Here is a 26,776-nt window from a genome sequence, read left to right on the forward strand (position 1 = left end):
AGTACTTAAGTGCTTATTTTCTCTGCAAAGTCCAATAACTTCATGTTCTAAAGTAAATCTAAATGCAAAAGGGAAAAATATGACAATTCTTTAGAAGCTCAGACAATTTTAAAAAATGGTATCTGTTTTTAAAGACACTGCAGTAATCCCTGTTTTAACAGGGATATTGCAAAAATTTTCTTTGAAATTATTCCTTTTGTTTGTTTTTCAAACCAAGAGTTGTTTTACTGGGTGGAAGCAGATAGCTCATACCTGCAACTGATTCTGTCTTGCCACACAGGAGGCTCATGCATGTAGGATTATGTTAACATGAATTTTAGGGAAAATCTGCGCATATTTATGCTTTTCTATCTCGAAGTTATACTAGATGTGATAAAATACATGACTGCTAAAGACTTATGAGGAAATTAAGATTACCTCACTTTAGGATGTGAGACCACAAAACCTCCAAGTTTTGATTTATTTTACACATGTAATGAAGACAATCTATTATGTTATATGTTTTAAAGAGTATTTTAATTTCAGCCAACAAATTCTACCCTAATTTAGTAGACAGATTTATTTTTTTTTTAGATAACGCTATATATAAAACTCATATTCTAATTCCAAATTCAGATACAGTAATAATTTCCTCTTCAGGAAAACCATTAAGCTTACCATGAAGCATAGACTTGTGTTCATTGAAGTTATTGAGTACTAGATCAATGAGTACATCACTACTTAATATTAGAAGAAAAACACACATCTCACAAATTGCTGTCCTAGTTCTGGCCATGACAGAGTTACTTTTTGCAGTAGACAAGAAGTGGCATGGCTAGGACCTGGAGGTTATTCCATCTCACTTCATTTTCCAGGGATGAAGGAAGGGCTGTTTTATGGGTTGGGGTGGTGCTCAGTGAGCATTTTCATGTGAATCACTTCCTCTCTCTTGAACTTTCTTATCTTATTGCTGTTTCCAGTAGATTATTGTTATTTCAATTGCTAATCTTTACCTTTGTGCCTCCAATTGTCCTTTCCAGCCCACTGCAGGCAGAGGGGAAGGGAAAGTGGAAGAGAGGAGTAAGTGAGCAGTGAGCAGTGAGCAGTGAGCAGTCATGGTTTGGAGATTTTTGGTGGGAGTACTAAATTTAAGAATACCATTCTTAAACCAAAACAGCCTAGTTTGGCACCCACTGTGGGACTCAAAGAATTGAGATAACAGCAGATGTGGCCCCAGAGTGCTGGAAACAAATTTGATCTAGGCATTAGGTTTACTATGTATGGAGTGGTCACAGTGTTGCTTGGTCTGTTCACAAGGTTGTGGTACCTAACTCTGGTAGCGAAGCCATGCCACTGGGAGACCTGTCCTGGGTGTGGGCATTGACAAAGGGTTTGGGAAGAAAACAGAAACTCTTAGCCTCTGGAGCAGCTCCATCAAGTGTGAGAGAAAGGTATTAATTCTTGCAAGTATGTTCTAGTAGTGTGGTCAAGCAGGGGGAGAGCTGTGGAGAAATGTATCTAGTACCTGAAAGAATTAGCTGCACTGTAGGTAACCTATAAGGGTTCAAGTAACAAGCAGTCCCTTGCAGACTCAGATCAGGTCCAGCTTACACAATCCATGTGGCAGAAGTTTGTATGCAGCACACTATTGTTGTACACAAACTCATTAGCATTGATATCAATGAAGGAAAGATAATAAAGAGGGCTTCAGGTGACTACACTACTATGGCAATATAAAATAATTTTTTTCCTTCCTGACTGTGGACAGACTCGAAAAATTCAAGCATGTTAGAGGGGAAATGCCCTATGCACCTCCAGTATGGGCCACAGTCTCTGGAAAAGGCACACACCATGAGATAACCTGCAGTTTTACTTGACCCCAGAGTACATATGAGGAAGTGGGATGGAAAACCCACCCCTACCCTAGCAGCACGAGTGTGTGAATTGAGAGGAAGGACAACCACCACAGAAAATTCTTCAAGCATAAATGCTGCTCCAGTTTCCAGTGGGCTAGTTGTCAGACACAATGGAATGGAATCCATTCTTCTGATCCTCTTGAAAGGACATCCAGTTCACATTTACAAGACATGAACAATGACTACTGTAACTACAACTAGAGGGGCTCTGCCTCCAGCAGGAGGAAAAGGACAACCTGATCAATTGGACTGTATGGATCTGATGGTTTTGTGCATCAGACCTGCAAGAGTATAAGGCTTTAGTTGGCACTGGCACACCTGTACCCTGATGCCATCAAGATCTATAGGGGCATGTTATAAATGATCAACAAGAAAGCCAAATTAATAAATGCACAATATTTTATTTTCATGACTGAAAATACGGTCCTCAGAAGCCACAGTCAAAGAGAGAGCGTCGAGCCTGGGATCGACACTGGGTGAACCTAGATGGGTGACTTCTGTCACATCAGATCTCCCTTTGCTCATGAATGCCATCTCCAGCAGGGCTGTTTTATACAGCTTTTTATGCCTGAGGCAGAGGTGCCCCAATTTCTTTTGTAACCTCGCATATGTATGAAGTTTCTAAAATTTTACTGTGCAGAGTTGGACAATTGCTGTTTCCTGGGTAGTGGCGGACACTGATCATGTCAGGAGAATTCGTGTATTCAGATGTATGTTTCTCGAAGACTTCGGTTATCTTGACTGATGGTATCTACCAAGTGCTGATCATCCTTGGGTGTTCCCTGATGGTTCCAAGGGAAGCCCATCTCTGCGCCAGCCACGTTCTTTTATTAGTTAACGAGGCATTCTTCTCCTGCTGCCACCAGGAGTTTCATAACTTCAGTGTGGTAATCTGTCTCCAGGTTGTCCATGGTCAGAGGCTTGTTGGATGTTAAATTTATTTTACAATTTTTATTTTTATACTTTTTCCCCCTAAGCATTAATTACTTTACATTATATATTACAGACAGAATCTATCTCTGTGTCTGTGGTGACAGGGGGATCCCAACAGATGAATGTACTGGAAACAAAAGGCAGAAATACCCCATTCTGATTAGCGCAGAGGTCCTGAGTGTCCTTGGCATATTCACTCAGGAGAGCGTATTTCAAGGACCCAAGAGGGCATTGTTGGGCTTTTGGGATAGCTGCTGTGGAGACAGAGGACATTAGACAGCTGAATACCTTGCCTGGTCTCCCAGAGGACCCTTCTGCTGTGGGACTGCTGAGGGTTAAAGAGCAACAGGTACTGATCACTGCCACAACAGTGCATCATCAACAATACTGCATTAACTGGGACTCTGTGACCCTCATCCATGAGCTGATTCATGAACTGGAGAGACAGGGGGTGGTCAGCAAGATTCACTCACCCTTTAACAGCACCATATGGCCAGTGTGTAAGTCCAGTGGAGACTGACAGTGGACTACTGTATCCTGAACACAGTCACACCAGCACTGAGAGCTGCTGTGATGGATATGTTGGAATTTAAGGATGATCTGGAGTCCAAGACAGCAAGATGGTGCCATCATGTACACTACTAATGTGTTTTTCTCAATTTCTTTATCAAGAGAATGCAGGCCACAGTTTGCTTTTACCTGGAGGGGTGTCCCCTACACCTGAAACTGATCACCCCAGGAGTGGAAGCCCCACTATTTGCCATGGACTGATTCAGACTAAATTTCAAGAGAGTGGGGCTCCAGAACACTTGCAACATGTTGATGACATTATTGTATGGTGCAACACAACAGAGAGAGGTTTTTTGGAAAAAGGAATATAATCCACATCCTCCTGAAGGTCAATTTTGCCATAAAGCAAAGTCAAGGGACCTACCCAGGAACATCAGGTTTTAGGAGTAAAATAGCAAAATGGATATTATCAGATTCCAGTGGATATGGTCAAAAACATAGCAGCTATGTCCCCACCAGCCAGCAAGAAGGTAACACTAGCTTTCCTCAGTACTGTGGGTTTTAGAAGGATGCATATTCCAGATTACAATCAGATTGTAAACCCTCTCTAACAAATTACCCAGAAGAAGAAACATTTTAAGTGGGGTCCTGAACAGCAACAAGATTTGTAACAAATTAAACAGGAGATTCCTTGGGAGCAATAGGCCCAGTTAGGGCAGGACAAAATGTGAAAAATGTGCTGTACACTGCAGCCAGGGAGCATGATCCTTCCTGAATCTCTGGCTGAAGGTACTCTGGGAGACTTGAAGAAAACCCCTGTGATTCTGGAGTCTGGAATACAAAGGATATGAGGCCTGTTATGCCTCAACTGAAAAAGAGCTACTGGCAGTTTATGAAGAAGGAGTTCTAACTTCTTCAGAAGTGATTGTCACTAAAGTACAGCTCTTCGTGGCACCCTGATAGTCTGTTTTAGGCTGGATATTGAAAATGAAAGTCCTCTTCACACATTCAGATGCATGCTAAGTGGTCTGTGCTGATCACTCAGAAAGCTCAAATAGAAACCCTTAATTGCCCAGGGATATTGGCCTGAAGGCATAACCACAAATCACGAATTGGCCTCAAGACAAAAATTTTAGACTATTATCATCATTGGAGGAGGAAAAGATGACGTGCTGAGGAGCTCCCACCATATATAATCAGCTACCAGAAAATGAAAAGTGATATGCACTCTTTACTGATGGCTGTTTTGTAGGAATATACTGAAAATCAAAACCTATTGTATGGAGTTCTATGTGATGAGTTGCAGCAATTAGACAAAGTGGATCTAGGCTGCAGAGTTGTTAGATGTCCAGCTGGCTTTAGATTTTTCTGAATGAGACAAATGGCCAGTGCTCTACCTCTACACTGATTTGTGGATGGTAACAAGTGCTCTGTGGGGGTGGCCCACAGACCAATGGAAAAAGACCGGTTGGCTGTGTGGAGTAAACCCATCCGGACTGCTGAAATGTGGCAAGACACCGCTGCCTGGCTTGTAAAACTAAGTCGTGTAGATGCAAGTACACCCAAGAATCGGGTTACTGAAGAGCAATGCAATAGTGGATGAGTGGATTGAGCTGTCAAGATTAAAGTGTCTCAGGTGGATCTGGATTGGCAGAATAAGGGTGAATTATTTCTGGCTCGGTGGGCCCATGATACCTCAGGTCATCAAGGAAGAGATGTAACAGGGAGGAGATGGGCTTGTAACTGAAGGTGGACTTAACCATGGATCCTATCTCTCAGGTTATCCACAACTGAGAAATATGCACTGCAGTCAAGGAGGCCAAGTGCGTAAAGCCTCTGTGGGATGGGGGACAATGGTCAAAATATAAATATGGGGAGGCCAGGGAGATTGTTCACAATACACTGGCTCAGACCCACCAAGTAGTATGTACTTACAGTAGTGGAAACAACCACTGGAGATGTGCTCACTGCCTGTAATGCCATCCTGGGCCTTGAAAAACAAGTTCTGTGTCAACATGACACCCCAGAAAGAACTGAGTCAGACAACAGGACTAATTTTAAAAATCACCTCAAAGACACCTGGGCCAGAAATCATGGTATGGAGTGGGTATACCATATTCACTATCATGTACCAGCCTCTGGGAATATTGAATGGTAAAACGGGCTGTTAAAAAACATGTAGAAAGTAATATGTGGTGGGAAATTCAAGCATTAGGATCTACATTTTGTGGAGGCCATCAGGCTAGTCCATACTAGATGCCCCACTAATTGAGCTCCTCCTGTGCAATTAAAGCCTCCACATACCATATAAGGGGACAAAGTCACTGTGGTGCATATGAGGAATATGTTTGGAAAGAAGTTTGGCTTAGCCCTGCTTCAAGCAAATGTGGGATTGTTTTGCTGAAGGATCTGGGCGCACTTGGTGTGTAATACAGAGTGATAGGGAAACATTACCTTGAAGGGATTTGATTTCTGGGTGAGAACAATCTGTAATGTTGAATTGTATGATACTGGCTGCTGAATGACACTGCCACTGTATGCCATAGCCACCATGAAGAGTGGATATGGACTGCTCCAGATACATCAGTTGTGAGCTCCTGATGCATCTTGCACACACCCAACAGAACACCAGCCCTCCTGCCCTTGAAGACATCTAGGATGGGTAGAATCCATAGTCATGGACTAAATCAACTCAACAGATGTCTTCAAGGGATGGCCATTGACTACAAAAATTATAATACTGCTTGTAAACACATACAGATATATATATTTTCTCTAAAACTGTATAAATATATAGTTGGAAAGCGTAACATCTGGGCATAATGCAAATGGTATAGAATAAGGAGAGGGTACTGTTCTGGTTCAAACAGGACAGGGTAATTTTTACAGCAGCCAGAGAAGGCATGGCTAGAACCTGGACGTTATTCCATACCACTTCACATAATTTTCCTGAGATGGGGGAAGGGCTTTCTTCTGGGTTGGGATAGTGTGGCAGCAGTCAGGTTGGGTTCCATGCTGAGCATCTGCATGTGAATCACTTGCTGTTCTCTTGTACAATTCTGCTATTCATATTGTTGTGATTATGGTTTGTTTTCTTACCTCATTGCTGTTTCCAAGAGATTGTTCTTAAGTCTATATCTTTTTTTATGCCTTCAATTCTCCTTTCCAACCTTTCACTGCAGAAGGAGTGGAATGGGTAATAGGTAGTGAGCAAGTAGTGAGTTTTGAGGTTTTTAGTGGGAGCACTAAATTGGAGAATACTGTCCCTAAACCATGATATTGAGAACTACTACTAGCCAAGTGGACTATGATTATAAGGAACCTGCTTGACCTAGGATTGGAAATGTATTTCCTTATGGTCACTTATTGCAGACCCTTTCCTGTCCCTTCTGCTAAGTGTTCTTCAGAGACATAAAGCCTGACTTAACCTATATAAGAAAAGATCCCCAGTATTTTGAGATATGACATGGCACAGGTCTTGATACATCAAGTGACCATGCTGCAGGTATGAAAGATTCTACGTACAAAACTGTTTTTTTATACTCAACATCTTTGAGCATTTTTTAAAGCAAATCTTAATTAATTAGTTCTACTAATGCATTTTAGCTAGCCATTAGGAAGCTGCTTAAACAGCTTAGAAACCAAGTGTCTTTCGGAGCAGTCACAAAGGCAGGCAGGTGTTCTTTCCAAGATAATTAGCCACTGTGATTTTTAGAAGGTCTAAGGAGTAAGAGAAGAATTATGAGCTGGCATTGAGAGATGTTTTTTCTGAGTGACACAGCTGACACAGTAAAGGAATATTACTTAGAAATATTTCTGTGTTTAGTTTGTGTTTTATCCTGATATTTGTATATCAGGCTCCTAACACAAATCAGAATTGTTCTACAATAGAAGGATACTATTGCTTGTTGTTCCACACAAAATCCTAACAGAAAATATGCACCCCTTTTATATATGTTATATTAACAAAAATAGGAATTCAGCTCTTATATCCACAGAAGCCTTTCTCTGCCAATGTTTCCTGAGTATTTTAGCTTCTATTTGACATTGGTCAGAACACTGGCAAGAAATTCAGCACAATTGTAATGACCTGCTAATTTAAGTAAATTGTTTTACAGTATATTTAACAGGCTATTTAAATTTGAATGCTCTGTGGGAGTAGTGCAGCTGTGTCATCCTATACATATCTTCTCAACATAAAGCAATCTTATAGAGTGACTGAATTAAATTAACAGGCCATGTGACTTGAAAAACTGGAAAACTGGGAAATATTGGATTATAACACTTGATCTTCTTCCATCTTGTGATTCTAGAAAAGGACTTTCACTTCTGAGGGCTGGCAGGCATGTTTGGATTTATGTAGTTAAAATGTAAATGTAATCTAAAGGTAATGTGAAATGTTGTATTCACAGCATCATAGAATACCAGGTTGGAAGGAAGCTGAAGGATCATCTGGTCCAACCTTTCTTAGCAAAAGCACAGTCTAGATGATCCAGCACCTTATACAGCTGAATCTTCAGAGTGTCCAGTGCTGGGGAATCCACCACTTCCCTGGGTGGATCATTTTAGTGGCTGATCTCATTGTGAAAATTTTTTGTCCTGTGTCTAATTAGAATCTCTTCTTCAGGAATAACTTGTATCCATTACCCCATATCTTTCCATGTGCCTCCTTGTAAAGTGGGGGTCTCCATCTTCTATGTAGCCACCCTTTAAATATGGGAACCTGGTGATAAGGTCTCTTTCAAGTTTTCTTTTCTCAAGGCTTAACAATGCAGTTCTCTCAGCCCTTTCTTACATGACAGGCTTCACAGTTGCTTCATCATCTCTGTAGCCCTTCTCTTGACCCTCTCCAGCCTATCCACTTATTTTTTTTTGCATGGGAGGACCAAAACTGAACACTGTATTCCAGCTGTGACCTGGCAGGTGCTGAGTAGAGTGGTATAATGATTTCATTATCTCTGTTGGTGATGCCCTTGTTGATGCAGCCCAAAATTCTGTTGTTTTCTTCACCAGAGCACCACATTTGTATTAACTTTTAGTCCAACACGACCCTCAGGTCCTTTTCCACAGAGCAGCTCCTCAGTTGGGTTGTTCCCAGCCTGTGTTGTGGTCCTGGATTATGTTTTCCCAGGGGTACCACCTTACATTTGTCCCTGTTGAACTTCATAAGGTTCTTGTAAGCCCACTCTTCCAGCCTGTCCAGCTCTACCTGCAGGATGGCTCTCCCTTTAGAAGTGTTCCATTTCCCACTTGGTTTGTACCATCATCAAACTTCACCAGGGTACACTTGATCCCATCATCCAGATCACTTGTAAAGATATTAAACAGCATTGGGTCCAGTAATGAATACTGGTGTATCCCGCTTGTGACAGGTTGCTTGTTTGAAAAGACGCTACTTACCACCACTTGCTGACAGGTGGACAATCCACATCCAGGTAGATAATGTCCACAGCTTGTCCCAACATCAACCAAGCAGGTTACTTTCTCATAGAAAACTTAGTGTTTTCTTTGGAAAAAATTACTAATCTTCGTCCAGCCAGTCTCATCTAAAGGGTGCGAAGAACTGAAAAATCAGTCCTGACAGTGATGTTTGCTCATCAAAGATTTGCTCTAAAAACCGAGCTCTCTGGAGAACTGCAGTGAGAAGCATTCTTGTGCTCAAGGGGTTTTTAGTTGGTGCATAGAAGTACCAAACAAGAAGGAAAAGGTCTAATGAAAAGTCACTGGAATCAAGATGCTTAATTCACTAAGTTCTGCTTGGACTATAACATTTCCATCGAGACTCAAATTCTCCACAATTTATGTTTAAAAACCCCAATCTAAACAAAATCCAAACTTAATTAAAGAAAGTAAAATGAGAGGCTTTTACAGTAATGACATAACATATGAAAAGTGCAATGTGTCTTGTCTTTTTAAAATTTCTTCTCAATTTTTTTCTCCAGGGTGACAAAGAAGCAGAACTAGGGCTGCCCTTCTCTCCTCTATGTGATCGGACATCTACTATGGTTGCTCAGTCTCAAATAGGTATGTCCCTTTTGGTGCATGCAAAGTAGCATCTTAAAAGAAAAACTTCATCTTCTCAATAGTACTAAGATCCTGGTGATATAATTTGGAATTATGTTAAAGAGAGGAAATAAGGTGCAATGGCATTATTTTGCCCAGATCAACAATTCAAAGAGGAGCCATTGAATTTATGGTGATGGTTCCAATACAGTAATCAAATTACCTCTGATGTGTTTGCAGAAATAACTACAGTACCTGGTTATGACACTTACTCCATAATTTTATGATTTGTGAAGACAGGGCACACATGAGAATATCATGTGAATGAATGTCATTGGTGTACATGAAAATGTAATGTCTGTTCCTTTGATGACCTGGACAAAATACTTTATTCTATTCACCCTTTCCCTCCCGATGCTTTAAACCAAACATTATTTTTCACCGAATCCAAGCAACTAGCAAATCTTATCCTCTGACACTAATTCAGAAGAAGAGATCTTTTTACAGACTCACTAACAGCACTTTCTCTACCTCTTCTTCAGTTACTGAGTGAAAAAGCAGGGGAAGCATGAGGTAACAAGCCTCACATTTAGTGAAAGAACAAGAGGGGCTAGTAAAACTATTGAGGGGGCTTGGTACAATGAAGAGAACATGGAAAAGGTGGATTTGTGGGTGGATTTTATACCTTCGAAGTACGTGAAGAAGATGGATGAACATGTTCCAGCCTCAACTGGAGAATAGGTAGCTAAATGGAATGAAAAAGGAAAGATAACATGGACACTAAAATTGAGAGAATTGAAAAAAACAGAAATGTAGAAAACATATTAAAGAAAGCAAAGAAAAATTTAAAGCAAGAAATTTCTCTCAAATAATGAAACAAAAATTTCCCTGAATCTAGGAAACTATAAATTCATATCTTTGGCTAAGAGCTATTTCTGTTAAAAATTACTTTATTGTTCCTGGTAAGCAAGCCATTATCTCAGAGACAGCATCCCAGACTTTTCTGGCTCTGGAAATTTAGACAATTCACCTAAGAATCTGAGTTTGAAGAGCCCTATGCAAGCCTGGCCTGGTTACCAGGCTTGTAGCATTTACTCCTCTGGAACAATAACCTACCAGAAACTGTGTGTTCTGCCAGTAGCTGGGTGGAGGAAAGCAGCAACAAACTTGAAGTGCTACAGTCTCAGCTGAAACTCATGTTGAAGACTCCTGGACATAGGCTTATTTCTGTGCTATGGGAGAAGAAAAACTCTCCCTCTCTGGTTGATGTGAGTGAAGTTACAGGTAGATATTTCTCTTACACATCTGTTTTATCAGCTTTCAGATATGTTCCTCACTCCTTACAGGGAAAAGGAGTTTTGCCTTCCCCAGGGTCCCTCTACATAGGGTTGTGCATGCTTGGGAGCCCGTTTTCCTGGTCCTCTCCTTTTGGGCTCTTTTGCTCAGAAAGACCAGAAGAGGAAAGAATCTTCTGTTCCGATGCCCCTTGTGTGAAGCCACTGAAAAATATTGTTATATTAAACCATCAGAAATGCAATTTACCTTAGAGGCACTTGTCAGTAGGCGAAGGCAGGCTTATTTAGTCATATACTATTTCATTTGTGCAGTTTAGTAATCCATTGACATTAATAGACTACTCTTTATTTTTGCCTTCTACCGTTGTAAAATTATTAATTTCTCAGTCTGCTGCACTTTTTGACAGTGTCTTTCTTTATGTCCCTTTTGTTAAATTGCAACCACCTGTTTTCTGGCTATCTGCTGAGATGAGACTTTCAAAGTTGTAGGGTAGATTCTCAGATAAATAATCTCCTTTCATTTATTTATTTACCCAATTAATAGTCTCAAAAAATGTTTCCTGGAATAGTAATTACATTTCTTTGCAGAAGTAAGTTCTTACTGAATTCCAAATTGTGCATGCAACCACCATGTGGTTGGACTTGACGATCTTAAAGGTTCTTTCCAACATTAGTGATTCTATGACTGTCATCTGCACTAAGGACTAAGCCATCAATTCTCACAAATTAAAAACTTTTGTTCTTAGTGAAATATAATTGTGCTTTTGGTTCTATCAAGGACACAGCCTAGAAATTGTGTTCTAGTGGCTCAATTTGTTTGTAGTTGCTGGTTTGCTGCTGTAAGATCACTGTAGATGCAACATCAGTAGGCACACATTTTCAGTAATTAAAGATTCTCACACAGATGGCAGGTTTTGGCAGTATGGTTTATAAAATTGAGCAATCCAACAGAAAAAAAACTCCTCAAAGGAAAGAACGTGTTTCTCCTCTTGTGTCCGGTTATGAAAAAATTGTTCAGTTTAAACTGATAAATAAAAACCCCATGAATATAAATTATTGAACTTTATTTTGAAAACCTATTAATGTTAACAACGATGACCAATTTATCATCCCTTTTCTTATTCAATAGAATGAGTATGGCAAATGTTTCTGTACCATAGTGAAGTACAAAAACTGGGAGAGTTATGTTTGGAAGTCAAGCTGCTTGTTCAGAGTGGAGGGAGAGAAAAAAAGCTGCAAAGAAAACCGGACCAAGACTTTAATATTTTTCAACAAGCATATCAGGAGCTAAAACCTCTCTGGCTCAAACTCTAGGAAACTTGTGTAACTGAAGATCAACCTTTATTGTCACTGTCCTCTTTTCACAGCTGATATATGCAAGAGTATGATTTTTTTTGTCCTTTTACTATCAAGAAATAAAAATGTACTTTCAGAAAACAGTGGATGAAGGCTAATGAGTGCATGCTGCTGATTTTTTGCTTTATGGTGAACTTTAGAGAAACTGTCCTCTATCCATTTTTTTCAATGTTGATGTTCACAGGTATAGCGAGTGAACACTAGGCATATGCCTGGAATTCACTCTTAACATGCAGTATTAACTGGTGAAATCATCTTAGTCTCTAGCATACAGAAGTGTTTATCATGTTCATTCTGTTGAAGGAGAAAAAGGATGTTAAACTGGTCATTACCACTAATAGGTTTTAAAACTCAGGCTCATTTGATATTCAGGGTTTTAAATAGCAAACTAAATTACTGTATTTAAATCTCAGTCTCTTCAGGTAAAGAGGAAGAGGAAACAAGGGGAGCAAGGCATGTGGGAATATGGCAAAAGTTACATAATGCTTAATAAAGTCCTAATTTCTTTTCCTACAATAGCAGATTATGATTCCAACTTTGTTATAATCCCTATTTTAAAGTAGCATAGTTGATTAACTTATTAATGTTACAGGTAATAGAGGAAAAATATGCCACTTAACAAAGAAAAGTTGTCGTATGTATTTGAGTTTGTTTACCTGTGGTCCCTTTTGAGACCTCTGCTCACCTTTGTTGATGAGATGCAAGACCTCTCACAGGGAACACTTGATTCTTAAACACAACTGTTTAATGTGTTTATGTGTAACTGTTCAGTATCTCAGGAAACAGTCCCACCATCCTGCTGCTGAAGTTAGTGATGCATTCATCTGTCCTGTATCAGAGATTTGCATGTCTCAGGGTTTTTTGTGGTGAAGGAGCAAATGGCAGTGGTATTACTTGCTGAGCAGAATGACAAGGTACTATGACTTGGGTTTCTTTGGTCATTAAGAGGTAAATAAGTTTTTGAGTGAAGGAGAATGGAAGAGACATATAGACAGCCAGACACACAAATGCCACAAATGCGTAAATCAAATTCTCATTATCCTTATTATTCCTGTGGCACATTTAACACTGTTCTAAGTTGGTTGCTTAAAAAAATTACATTAATTTTGCAGGGACAATCTGCATTGTGATCTAGCATAAAATTTTCCGTTCAAGTTTTATACTGCATGCATTTCTGATTAACTACCTGGGAATTCTTTTTTTCTAAATTTTACTAGATAAGACTGATACAGTGTTATGCAGGCATGTGATTCACATGTTCAGATAAGACTGCATGTGTCCCCAGATTTACAGCCTATAACGTAAAAGTAACATTTTTTATTTGATTGTCATGAAAATACACCTAATAATCCATCCTTTTCAAAACCTAGCAAAAAGATGGGGAGGGAAATGGAACTAGCAGGATACTCAACTGCTTTGCACTCAAGATGTGGATTGAAGCATGAATTCAGGTGCCTGAACCATACGATCACTTCTTTTGTTGTTCATGTTATCATCAAGAATCACCAGTAGCATATAAATATATCATGGCTTGCCCAGAAAAATTAAAATATTGTTAATGAAAAATTTATTGTTAAAAATTTAAAAATACCTAAAATTTGTAATAGTGGGGGTTTGTAACAGTAGTAATTGTAACCTGAATTTCAATGTGCCTTAGGAGGGATCAAGGATTTTGTTGTTTTCTTGGCTACCTGCAGCACTAAGTAATTTCATAAATGAAGTACTAAAAGAATTAGGGAAGTATGTAAGCTACTCACTTCCACATTTTATTCATGTATCTTGGGTTGGAAATGGAAGATGTGGTTTGGGGTGTGTATTCTATTGCCATCTGTTAGAGGTGGAGCAGTTATCTTCTGTTAATTTGGCCACCTGTTACAACCAGGTGGGACAGTTTTCCTTATCTCTTCCGCAACCAATCCTCCCTCCAGAAAATATCTTCTGTTAAAGGACCATTGAGTCTCACTGCATGACTGATAAAATTACATCATCCCATTGTGAAATGCTCCACCCAGGGGGAGGAGCCAGGCATTCTTACCTGGATATAATATGAGATTTGAAACACCAGAGTCAGCCTTTCCACTGGATTCCCAGAAGAAGACCAAGCCCATCTTCACCACCACTGGATCTTCAGAAGAAAACTACACCCTTCTACAGGATCACTGCTTTCAAAAGAACCATATCTATCGCTTCAGGATGACTGCAGCCACCATTTAATCAGACTACTACCACCACCCTGACTGACAGTGAGTCAGGTCATATTCTGACTCTGTCAGTGTTGCTTTGTATTACTGCATTTTTACTTCACTTTTATTTTTTGCCTAACAAAGAACTGTTATTCCTACTCCCATATCTTTGCCTAAGAGCCTCCAGTTTCAAAATTGCAATAATTCAGAGAGAGGGAGTTTAAATTCTTCATTTCAAGGGAGCCTCCTGCTTTCATTAGCTGACACCTGTCTTTTCAAACCAAGACAAATTTTGGCACCCAACGTGAGGCTTGCAGGCACTGAGAGAAAAAGGGTAGAAAAAGGAATAACAGTTCTTAAATAATATAATTTTTGTGCGCTGGACATAGAGACATAGAAGGCTCTTTAGGTGTCATTATGTGGTCTAGCTTACCCTGGTAAGGGTACATGGTCATGACTATATTTCTCACATTTGCAGGGAGAAATATCAAAACATGGGTCCTATAACTAAGGCTACTGTGGCTGTTATCCAGTTTATGGGTTAATAAGGTGAGAAAATCATGGATTTTTAACTTCCTCTGGAAGGCGGGCACATCACACACTAAGTGTATTTTTCGAGAGTTACTACTATTGGAATATGAATCCCAATATTATCAGTTAGATGGTGCCTGGGCCAGTCTGACCCTCGCTGCTGGGCCAAAGGCAGCAACTGTGGTGTAAATCACCCCAGAGATACCTTGGCTGCTGGAGATTGCAGCTGGGCACTGAGCAAGTCCAGGCTTGTCAGGAACTCCGTTTACCTCAGGAGAGAGAGCTTCTGGCGATGGTGAAGAGAAAAAGGAGAGGATTCCGCTGGAAGGTTTAATGTCCAGAAGTTTATTCCATGGTTACAGAGGTCTGGACGGGAGCAGCTGCTCCAGCAGAATGACGAGCACATGGCCTGATCACTTTTTTAAGCTCCTGGGGCAGGGGGAGGGGGGGGGACAGGTGAACACCAACCAGGTGAAAGGGGCGGGGTCTCAAGGGACGAGGGACACCTAGACATAGGCCAATGACCCCTGGGCATAGGGGCATCTTTTGAACTTGACCAATCACAGGATGCCTTGCTGGAATGTTAAGCCTGATTGACACAACACACTAAGCAAGGGGGTGAGGGGGAAGGGAGAGGCATATAGGCACACCTGGGAAAGGGACCCAGAAGCTTAAGACACACCGCAACATACTACAATAATGGTACTTACTGTGACTAAATTACAGTGGGGCAAATTTTCTCCCAACCCTTATAACAGCTCTGGGTCTGCCCCACCAGTTTCCAATAATATCATACATGGCTGGTGTTTCTGATATGCTCATTCTATTTAGCATTCAGAGATAAGAGAAGATTGACTTGGATAACCACCCTGATATCTACCCCAGAAAATAGGGATGCTGCCCCAGAACCTGCTGCTGCCCCAGAGACTAGGGATGCTGCCCTACTGCATGACCCTGCCCCACAGGCCTGCCTTAGAAATTAACCACCCAGACTGGGTAGGAGTTCTGGTGAAGGAGATAGCCAGCTGCTGAGAAGCCCTCCCCCTGCCTCAAAGAGCGAGAGTCTAATAGTGCAGCAGTGAAACCCACAGATGTTACAACTGTCCAGGTTCCAGACGAACTGCAAGGGCAGTCACAGTCAGCAGCAGTCACCCCTGTGGAAATGAGGAAGCCTAAAATGAAATCAGAGCACCCAGATAAGGATAAGAAAGGAGGGCCCTCACAAGCCACAGGAGAGTCAGAGATTGTGATTATCTCCGAGTCCTTGCCATATGAAAATCTCTGTAATCTGCACAAAGACATTGTACAACAGGGATGTGAGGCATATACAACCTGGTTACTTCAGATCTGGGATCTTATGGGTACAGGCGTGCAACTGGAAGGTGCTGAGGCCACCATCAGGCCAGGAATTCAGGGTCCTTGACCGAGGACTCAGGTGTGAATCAGATATTCATAAGGGAACCAGGGTCCCTTTCCTTCTGGGAGCAGCTTTTAATGAGTGTAAGAGAGAGGTTTGTCCACAGAGAGAGAATGCAGGAGTATCATCATAGAATGCACTGCAAGACCCTTGAGGAAGGGATCCAACAGCTGAGAGAAGTGGCAGTACTGAAAGCACTCTTTGGGAAGGACAGACAGCGTGATAAAGACCCTGTCAAGGTCAGGAGCACAGGGCAAATGTTTTGAAGTCTGGCAAATCGAGGGTCATTTCAATACATCACCTTCATTGCAATGATTAATGCCAATAACAACTGAGAGACAGTGTGTTCTGTCACCCACAAGCTTAGAAATTACAAGAGTATGATCAGTGGCCCAATGCAGGCTCATGTCTCTGCCACGGTTAAGGAATTCGAAGAAGAGTTTAAAAAGGAGATGAGGGAGGAGGTGAGGAAAATTAATGCAGCACCAGTGCAACTCATAGGCCCCAAAGTCAGAGCCAAACATCCCCCAGCTAGAGAGAGGGTACACTCCGCAAGCTGACCTCTAGTTCTTCCTGCATGATCATAGGGAAGACATGGGAGGGTGGGATGGGAAACCTACTTCTGTCCTGGCAGCATGGGTTCATCAACTCAAGGAGGAAAACACTAACTGGGAGTTCCACAAAAGTGAAGGTAGCCTCAGCCTCCCATGACTGAGCTACCGGGTATGATCAGTCAGATTCCCTTGAAGGTATGTATGCCCAGGAAAGAAATAATAACTGGGGCTACAGGGGCCCTGCCTCTAACCAGGAAGAGGCACAGGAAAACTGAGCATTTTGGAAGGTATGGATCTGATGGCCTAGCACATCAGGGCCACAAAAATATGAAGAGTTAGTCAATACTGGTGCTCAGTGTACCCTAATGCCACGTGGGGGCAGAACTTGTTTCCATTGCCAGAGTAATGGGGAGATCACAGAGAAATTGACCTTGTTGGAAGCCAAGGTGAGCCTGACTAGGAAGGAGAGGCAGAAACATCCTATTGTGACCAGCCCAGAGGCCCCATGTATTCTGGGCATAAACTTCCTCCTGAACGGCTATTACAAAGACTCAAAGGGACTCAGGTGGGCTTTTAGAATAGCTGCTGTAGAAGCCGAGGACATTAAGCAATTAAACACCTTTCTGGGACTATCAGAAAACCCATTTGCAGCAGGACTTGTGGAGGTGGAAGAGCAACAAGTACCAATTCCCACCTCGACTGTGCACTGCTGGCAGTATCTGACGAATCAAGATGCTGTGATCCCCATCCACAAAATGATCCATGAGCTGGAGAGCCAAGGGGTGGTCAGAAAGGCCCAATCACTCCTCAACAGTCCCATTTGTCCTGTGTGCAAGTTTGGAGATTGACTGTAGACTATCACGGCTTGAATGAGGTGACTTCACTGCTGAGTGCTGCCATGCCAGACATGCTGGAACTTCATACAAGCTCAAGTCCAAGGCAGCAAAGTGGTATGCCAATATTGATGTTACTAATGTGTTTTTCTCCATTTCTCTGGCCACAGAGTGCAGGCTTCAGTTTGCCTTCAACTGAAGGGGTGTGCAGTACACCTGGAAGCAACTGCCCCAGGGGTGGAAACACAGCCCCACTATCTGCCATGGACTAATCCCAGCTACAGTGGAAAAGGGTGAGGCTTCAGAACACCTGCAGTCAATCAATGAAATCATTATGTGGGAGAACACACCAGCAGAAGTGTTTGAGAAAGAGGAGAAAATCATCCAAATTCTGCTGGAAGCCAGCTTCATCATCAAGAAGAGCAAAATCAAAGGACCTTCCTGAGAGATCAAGTTCCTGGGAGTAAAGTGGAAAGACAGACACCATCAGATTCTCACTGAAGTCATCAACAAGATCACTGCGATGTCTCCACCAACCAGCACCAACAGGCTTTCCTAGGTGCCATAGGTTTTTGAAGAACGCACATTCCTGAATACAGCCCAATTGTGAGCCCTCTCTACCTGGTTACCTGCAAGAAGAATGATTTCCAGTAGGGCCTGAGCAGCAGCAAGCCTTTGCCCAGATCGAGCAGGAGATCGCTCATGCGATAGCCCTTGGCTCAGTCTGGTCAGGACCAGAATGAAGAATGTGCTCGACTCCGCTCCTGGGAACCATGGCTTGTCCTGGAGCCTTTGGCAGAAGGTGCTTGGGGAGATTTGAGGCTGACCACTGGGATTCTGGAGCTGAAGTTATAGAGGTCTGAAATCAACTACACTCCCACAGAAAAGGAAATCTTGGCTGCCCGTGAAGGAGTTCAAGTGGCCTCAGAGGTGATTGGCACAGAAGCACAGCTCCTCCTGGCACCCCGACTACCCATGTTGGTGTAGATGGTTAAAGGAAAGATTTCCTGTACCCACTATGCCATCTACAATCACATGGAGCAAGTGAATTGCCCTCATCACACAGCACACCCATACTGGAAACCTGAATCACCCTGGGATTTTTAGAAATAATTACAAACTGGCTGGAAGGTGAAAACTTTAGTTTCACTGACAAAAAGGAGCAAGAACAAGTGATATGGGCTGAAGAAGCTCCACCATACAACCATCTACCAGCAGAGGAAACACACTACGCTCTTTTCAGTGATAGTTCCTGTGAAGCAAAAGTGGAAAGCAGTTGTATGGAGCCCTACACAAGTTGCACAAGCCACCAAAGGAGAAGGTAGATCAAATCAACTTACTGAACTCAAAGCCATTCAGCTGGCCTGGGACATGAAAGAAGGAAAGAAGGAAAGAAGGAAAGAAAGATAGAAGTGACCAAAGCTATACCTTTATACTAATTTGTGGATGGCAGCCAATGCACTATGAGACTAGCTGGAAAGGTGGACAAAGGCCAACTGGCAGCATAGAGGAAAACAAATATGGGCTTCTGATGACTGGAAAGACATTACCACTCTGGTAGAGATGCTACCTGTAGAAGTCTGTCGTGTAGGTGCCCATGTCCCCAAGAGTCGGACTAATGAGGTACACCAAATCAAAGAGAAAATAGATCAGGCTGCAAAGATAGAGGTGTCGAAGATAGACTTAGATTGGCAACATAAGGGAGAGTTGTTCCTAGCCCAATGGGCCCATGATGCCTCAGGTCATCACTACCTATAAGTGGGCACGAGACTGAGGGGTGGATCTAACCAGACAGTATTTCTCAGGTTATCCATGACTGTGAGACATATGCTGAAATCAAGCAGGCCAAGCAAGTGAAGCCCATATGGCGGTGGTCCAAATATAAGTATGGGGAGGCCAGGCAGATTGACTACATCACACTGCCCCAGACATGCCAGGGCAAGCGTTACATGCTGACCATTGTAGAAGCCACCACTGGATAGTTAGACCTACCCTGTGCCTCACACTACTGCCCAGAACAGCATCTTAGGCTTAGAAAAGCAAGTGCTGTAGAGACATGGCACCCCTGAGAGGATTGAATCGGACAACGGGACCCATTTCAAGAAAAGTCTTATCAACACTTGGGCCAAAGAACATGATGTTGAATGGATATATCATATCCCTTATTATGCGCCAGATGCCCGGAAAGTTGAACAGTGCAACAGACTACTTAAGACTATCTTGAATGCGCTTGGTGGGGGAACTTTTAGAAATTGGGAAATTAACTTAGCAAAAGTCACCTGGATGGTCAACACCCACGGGTCCATCAATTGACCTGGTCCTGCCTAGTCTGAACTCTTGCACACAGTACATGGAGACAAAGTTCCTGTGGTACACATGAAAGGTATTTTAGGAAAGACTGGATTACTCCCATCTCAGGCAAAGGCAAATCCATCCATGGGATTGTTCTTGCTCTAGGACCTGGTTACACTTGGGTAATGCAGAAAGATGGAGAAGCCCATTGTGTACTACAGGGAAACCTAGCCTTAAGTGAGAATTGTGTGTAAGGTTCCATGGATAGAGTTTATTGATTTGGGTATGATGCAGATGGTACTAGAATAAGGGGTGGCTAATGGGTTGGATCTTGGGTTGGAAATGGAAGATGTGGTTTGGGGTGTGTATTCTATTGCCATCTGTTAGAGGTGGAGCAGTTATCTTCTGTTAATTTGGCCACCTGTTACAACCAGGTGGGACAGTTTTCCTTATCTCTTCTACAACCAATCCTCCCTCCAGAAAATATCTTCTGTTAAAGGACCATTGAGTCTCACTGCATGACTGATAAAATTACATCATCCCATTGTGAAATGCTCCACCCAGGGGGAGGAGCCAGGCATTCCTACCTGGATATAATATGAGATTTGAAACACCAGAGTCAGCCTTTCCACTGGATTCCCAGAGGAAGACCAGGCCCATCTTCACCACCACTGGATCTTCAGAAGAAAACTACACCCTTCTACAGGATCACTGCTTTCAAAAGAACCATATCTATCGCTTCAGGATGACTGCAGCCACCATTTAATCAGACTACTACCACCACCCTGACTGACAGTGAGTCAGGTCATATTCTGACTCTGTCAGTGTTGCTTTGTATTACTGCATTTTTACTTCACTTTTATTTTTTGCCTAACAAAGAACTGTTATTCCTACTCCCATATCTTTGCCTAAGAGCCTCCAGTTTCAAAATTATAATAATTCAGAGGGAGGGAATTTACATTCTTTATTTCAAGGGAGCCTCCTTCTTTCATTATCTGACACCTGGCCTTTCAAACCAAGACATCATACAATTTAGATTTTCCTTCATCTCATAACCTTATGTCCACAGAGCTCATCAGTCTGCATTTCCCAACATTCAGATCAGACACATATTCATTTCTGTCAAACTATATACTGAAGTAGAAAATATTTTTGTCTTTATTTTCTCTCTCTTTTTTTTTAATATTAAAAAATGTGGGAAAAGCATCTAGATCTCTTTTATTGTCAGCAAGAAAAAACCGGCCAAGCACTGAGGAGAGGGAATTCACAGCAACATATTGATGATGTAAATAAGGGAGGTTCAAGGTTATTTGTATTATTGCTGTTTCTTCTTTGAGAGAGTTCTTCTTTGAAGGTGAATTTTAAATTTTATCGAAATATACTAGGAATTTGACTTCAATATCACACTACTCCTCTTATAAAACAAGTCTTGATGAGTTTATGTTCTGATTTGCTGGAATTTCTTTCCAATGTTTAAATAGGTTCCTTTCATTGCATGCTATATTGAGGATCTTGGGTGAGGGATTTATGTATAATTCAGTTTTCCCTTTCTAGTATCTGCCTGTCCTTCTTTCAAGGTATAATTTTCTTACTGTCATTTACAGTGTGGTCATCTGTATTCACTGAAGCAGAGATTCCACATAGATCTTCCTCTTGCCTGCTTGACTCTGCTTGTGTTTCTGCTCAGGTTTCATTGATTTCATTGTGGAACCCACCTTTACTGTGCTGACCGACATGACAGAGAAAATTGTGACTCCGCTAATTGATGAAGCTTCCCTCTCTGGCCTGTCTGGATTTAGGCGTTCCAGGTGAATAACCTTGCACTCTGTCCCTTCACTCTATGAGTTGCCATTGCAATCAACTGCCCTGATTTTCCCCCTCTTCAGTGTATGTCTTTCTTGTGGCTTAAGGATCCATATCTGCATTGTCAACACTGCAGCTCACCTTGTGAGGTAACTTTGTGCAGGGAAAGTGCAGCCTGGAGGAGGTCCAAGAGGGAGGAGGGTGGCATCAGCCTGAGTCATACCTTCTAAGGCAAGAAGCACAAATGGTTGTAGCCATGCACTCAGATACACTCTCAGTGCTCTCTTAGTCACTGTCAGAGAGAATGTAATGAGAGTAATTGGGAGGAACTTGTTTCTCCGCGCCTAGGAGTATGAATGGGATTGAAACAGAAATGATAGCTGGAAAGAATAAGCACACTTTTGTGACAGTATTTAGGGTTATGCAAATGTGAAAAATTCACCTGGAGTTTAGGTGTAGGAAGTCTTGGACCATTCAACCTGTACTGCTGTTTTAGAGATACTACTCTTTCAGTAGTTTAATTGACAAGGCATATCTTGGAATTCAAATGCCATGTGGCTAGTGATCCCTAGAGTAGGGCTATCAATTCAGGATTCGCTCTCCCAGGTGACTTTGCTCTTGGGCAAACAAAGACCAAACACTAATATCTTTCTATGTCAGTAATCTTGCTGTCTTTGTTAAAATGTTCACAATAAAGCATCAAAAGTCAACTGTAGGATCTGTAACAGAAATGAATGCCTAAGCCTCAGGTGAGGTCCCCAAGCCCTTAAATGAGATTTACCTGTGCCTAATACCTGCCATTGGTGAAATTTAGGAGACTCCTTCTGTGACATATTTGATTTCTAGAATTGGCTGACTCTCCAGTAATATTTAGGGAGTGGAGATACACAAAAAAAGTAGTTACAGCACTTAGTGAGAATGAATGCCAAAAAATAAGACGGGGAAAAGCAGCCCTTTATTTCTAATACTGGCTCAGGTTGTACTCTTTACTTTAACATTGGTTGTCCTCGGGTGGGAGAGATGGGATGGATAAGGGATTCAAGCTTAGTTTTTCCAGGATAGCTCTTTTATCTGACTTTCAACTGTTATTTTTTCTTAGCTGTATTTGAGTGTATGGGATCCTAATTTGTTCTGTGTTTTGTGATACTGTGTCCTAGTTTGAATAGCATTAGTCACTCTGAAGTAAAAAGATCAAGTGTCAAGAGCACTGGGTCCGAAGGAAGTGCCTCACTCAACTGCTCCATACTCACTGAGGACTTCAAATGTTTTAAAGCCACCTGGACTGAGGTGGTGCAGCAGAACAGGGAGAAATGGAAAGCACAAGCCACCAAAGGTAACAGCCAGGGTTCTTAGTGAAAGAATAAAATTCTGTCCACCTCTTCTTTCTCAAACTCATCTTCAATCCAACCATTCTCAAACTGTTAGTTTGAAAAAATCCACCTATTGAGTTCAATGACCCGCTCTGAATCCAGAAAGATAGGAACACTGTGATTCATCTGTGCCTTATATTCTTCTTATGCTGTGTAAATGTACATAACAAAGAGAATGTGAACAATGGGAAGAGAAAAAAAATTAAAGGGAATTCCCCTAAAGTCACAGATCAGACTCAGTGGGTGCAAAAATAGTTGGAATGGTATTTGTAAATCTAGATTTATCTATATTTATAGATAAATATAGATATAGATAAATTTAAAAGATATATAGATAAAAATATATAATTTTATTTATTTATTTATTTATTGTTCTGGTTGCAAAAGGGTGGTACTTTTAGAGATGGATGGTAGTTGGGGGATAGTTCAGAGGAGAAGGACAGAATATTCTCTATTCACAGCTGGTTTCGTATTTCTGGTGATAATTTAGTAAATTAATTAGGAAGCAAGCTGAAACGGTGTGTGATGTCATCGGTCTGGGAAGGACTGCTAATATGTCAGAAGAATATGAGGGCTGTGTTGGCTGAAGGTTGACTAGGGTTCAATACTGTCATGAAACTGAAAAACATCCTGACCAACATCCTACCACCACTGAAAAAAACCAAACAACAAATCAAAGCAACACTCCCCACATACACACACTAAAAATCCCCCAAAAGACTTTGCTTCTAGGACCCCTTTGGCATTCTTCTCACCTTTTCAGCAGTGACAAGGCCCTCAGTGTTATTATGTGTCCAGTTTTGGCCACTGCAGTTGAAAAAACATATGAACCAGTTGTAGAAAACGCAGAGTACAGCAATGAAAATTATGATATCTTGTTTATAGCTAAGAAAGTGTATAGCTGAAAGCAGTTTTTTGAAGACTACTGCAGCTGCAAAATAAGGAAACTATTTTTTATTCAAATATCCTGGACCATTAAGAGGAGAAACAAGTGGCAGGTTATTATAGACATTATTATAATGTCTAATAAGTTAGACATTAGCAAATCTCTATTATTTGAGATCTTTTGGAAATACCGAGAGCCATCTTTTGAGAACTATTTAGGTATAAATTTCCCTCAGCTCAAGGGTATGAATGATTGTGCAAGGTATCCTAGAGCCCTCAGGTGATTTAGACCAGATTTGGAGCAAAAAAAAAGAGAAGGAATCGGTCACTGGTTTTGTTTTTCTCCATGAAACTGTGATACAATTTATTCTCTTATCTGAATGGTGGTTGCTCAATCCCTTATTTAATGGAGTTGTTTTATTTCATATAAATTGAAGGAGTTTGATTTTGATGTAATATGTGACTGGGATTTAAAGATTTGGCACAATTCCCCAAAGTGTCAGAGCAGATTTTTTTCTCTCCAATTGAAAGACCTCTCTTAAGATTCAGGAAATCACGTATTATTCAAAACAAGTTTTCCTTTGTGATTAAAACTTGCCATTAAGGAAAAACTCTTCATGGGCATTCCATGAAGATGAAAACAAAAGCATAATTTAAAATCTATTTCCCAGAGATTTTTTTTTTGGTTGTTTAGTTTTGGTGCTTTTTTTTTTGTGGTTTTTTTTTTTCCCCTGGTGTGTGTTTTGGGGTATTTTTTTTTGCTTGTTTTTGTGTTGTTGTGGGGTTTTTGTTTGGTTGGTTTTGTTTGTTTTTTTGTTTTATTTAATATCTAGCAGTTCCCTATGGACCAAATTAAAGCTAACCAAAAAAGCAAAGCATGTAACATGTTCAGTGCCTTGCGATATAAAAGTGATAAGTGAATGAAGTTACAATACAGGTAACTAGTTTTAAGAATTTAATTTCACTATATATTTTCTTGACTAAGCATAAACAATATAAAAATCCTATGTGCAAGACAGACTTGTGAGGGACTTTTACATAATTTCTATGTTTCTAGGTACATTTAGCAGTACAAGCATGCATATTTTTTATATCCTGAAAGAGTTATATAAACATACAGCCCAGAATATCTTTGTATGGGTTAAGGACTAATTAACTGATTTTGCACTCCACTTGCCCTCAGTATCTTTGCTCAGCTGCTATTTTCTATTGACTTGCAGCAAGTTTTCTGCATCACCCTCCTTGCCTATCTTGTAGCAAGGCCTACCACACAGCAGGGGCTTAAATTGCTGACCCTTGACAAACTGGTGTCTTGCAGTCTGCCAATAAAAACAATTATTATTAAGAGAATACAGAAACATTTACTGTTTGTTGACAGCAAATAATAATTGGGGATCAGAAAGGAAGGAACCTATTAGTGCTATTTTTGTAGCTAATAGTATAATAAATTATTCGTAAAATACTGTATTCCCTTTGGTAATGGCATTGTCCCTAGAAGCCTCAGTGAGCTGTTTTTAACCTATGATATTTATAAAAATTTCTCATACTGTTTGATAAAATTGAGATCATTACCGATTGGGTTTTTTTTTGCCCAAATGATCATCATGAAAGAGCAACAGACAAAAGAACTGACAAAACTAACACGCTAATGTACAAAGCACCATTTAGATAAAGTATTTTCTGACAATACTTTTGACAAGAGACACTTATCCAATGGTGTTGTAGCAGGCCCAATTCTCCCGAGACAAAGTTCTGTCCTGTGGTTCAGGTGCAGAATAAAACTTTTTTTTTTCACATCTCCAAATGAGAGGAATCCTTCTGTATGCTATGAGACCCTGAGATTAGCTCAGTTGTTTAGAGCAGAGACTGACCTCTGAATGGCTTATTCGCTTAAGAGTTGCATTCTATGGATCCCTTCGAACTCGGAATATTCTGTGAAATCTGTGAGACATCCCTACAGCCTTCAGTAGCTAGTATCTCTTTTTGCCATTCAAGAATTTTGAGTTCACCTTTTCAAGGTGAACTTTAAATGGGAAGAAAAGACATACACATAAAATATATTTAGGACAACCAGGGTTGTCCCCTGAAAACCAGTTGTTCTCAGAATATTTTGTTAAATGTCCTCTTATGTTCTTTTTCCACTGTCAGATCAGTTCCTATATTTATCTAAGTAAATTTGTTTGCATGTGAAAAGCTGAAGTAGATTTAGATACGTGAGTTGTTCTTGTCAAATTGACTGATAGCTGTGACTTCTTTCCTTGCTTGGCTGCTCTCTTTGCTGAAGATGCAGAAGAAAAGGCTAAGAGAGAAGCAGAGGAAAATGCTTATCAGGGAACAGAAGAAAAGGAAAGAGATGAACATGATGGGAAGCCAGGTGAAGATGTCACAGAAGCAAAGACAGAAGAGAGTAAAGAACCAAATCCTGGGGAAAGCAAAAGGACAGATTCCAACAAGAATCCTGTAAATGGCACTTGGCAAAGTGGTATGAGCAAACACGAAGCCTATCAAGGGAAAAATGCAGCTAGGACAGATAAGAAAATGGATCCTCATCATACTGTGGGAGGAGAGAAACAGCATGTCCAGAATGGTGAGTTCTCTTCTTCTACTTCAAAGCATAAATCCAGCCCTAAAACCAGTAACTCACTTTAGTGATAGGGGAACCTGATGTCCTGATAAAGCATTCCTGGGCCCAGAGTCTCTTCCTGAACATAGGCATAGTCACCTACATATGGGAATCAAAAACTAAATTAAATTCCAAGTAGTGTTCTTCTGTAGATGGGGTTCGCCATCCTTGCTTGGAAAAAGGAAAAATTAATTTTCTCATGGAACTGAAGAAGCCTCTTATGATACAGAGCATGGAAAGCTGAAACAAATAACCTGCTTCAATGAACAATGTCATTGCTTGAGTAACTGGTA

At 41.0% G+C, this 26,776-nt stretch overlaps 1 protein-coding gene across 1 annotated transcript in view; it reads left to right on the forward strand.

Moving 5' to 3' along the window:
- Positions 1-26,776, forward strand: part of PDE1C (phosphodiesterase 1C) — a 208,632-nt gene that overhangs the window by 178,803 nt on the left and 3,053 nt on the right. Inside the window, exons 13-16 of the mRNA XM_054274074.1 lie at positions 9,281-9,362; positions 21,490-21,610; positions 22,763-22,938; positions 26,151-26,447. Of these exons, the coding sequence (XP_054130049.1) occupies positions 9,281-9,362; positions 21,490-21,610; positions 22,763-22,938; positions 26,151-26,447 (676 nt within the window). The remainder of the gene's footprint in view (positions 1-9,280; positions 9,363-21,489; positions 21,611-22,762; positions 22,939-26,150; positions 26,448-26,776) is intronic.

This window comes from Melozone crissalis, unplaced genomic scaffold, assembly GCF_028551555.1.
Source record: "Melozone crissalis strain CALT ecotype California unplaced genomic scaffold, PUWL_Pcris_2 ptg000016l_1, whole genome shotgun sequence".
In the NCBI taxonomy this organism is placed as follows: Eukaryota; Metazoa; Chordata; class Aves; order Passeriformes; family Passerellidae; genus Melozone; species Melozone crissalis.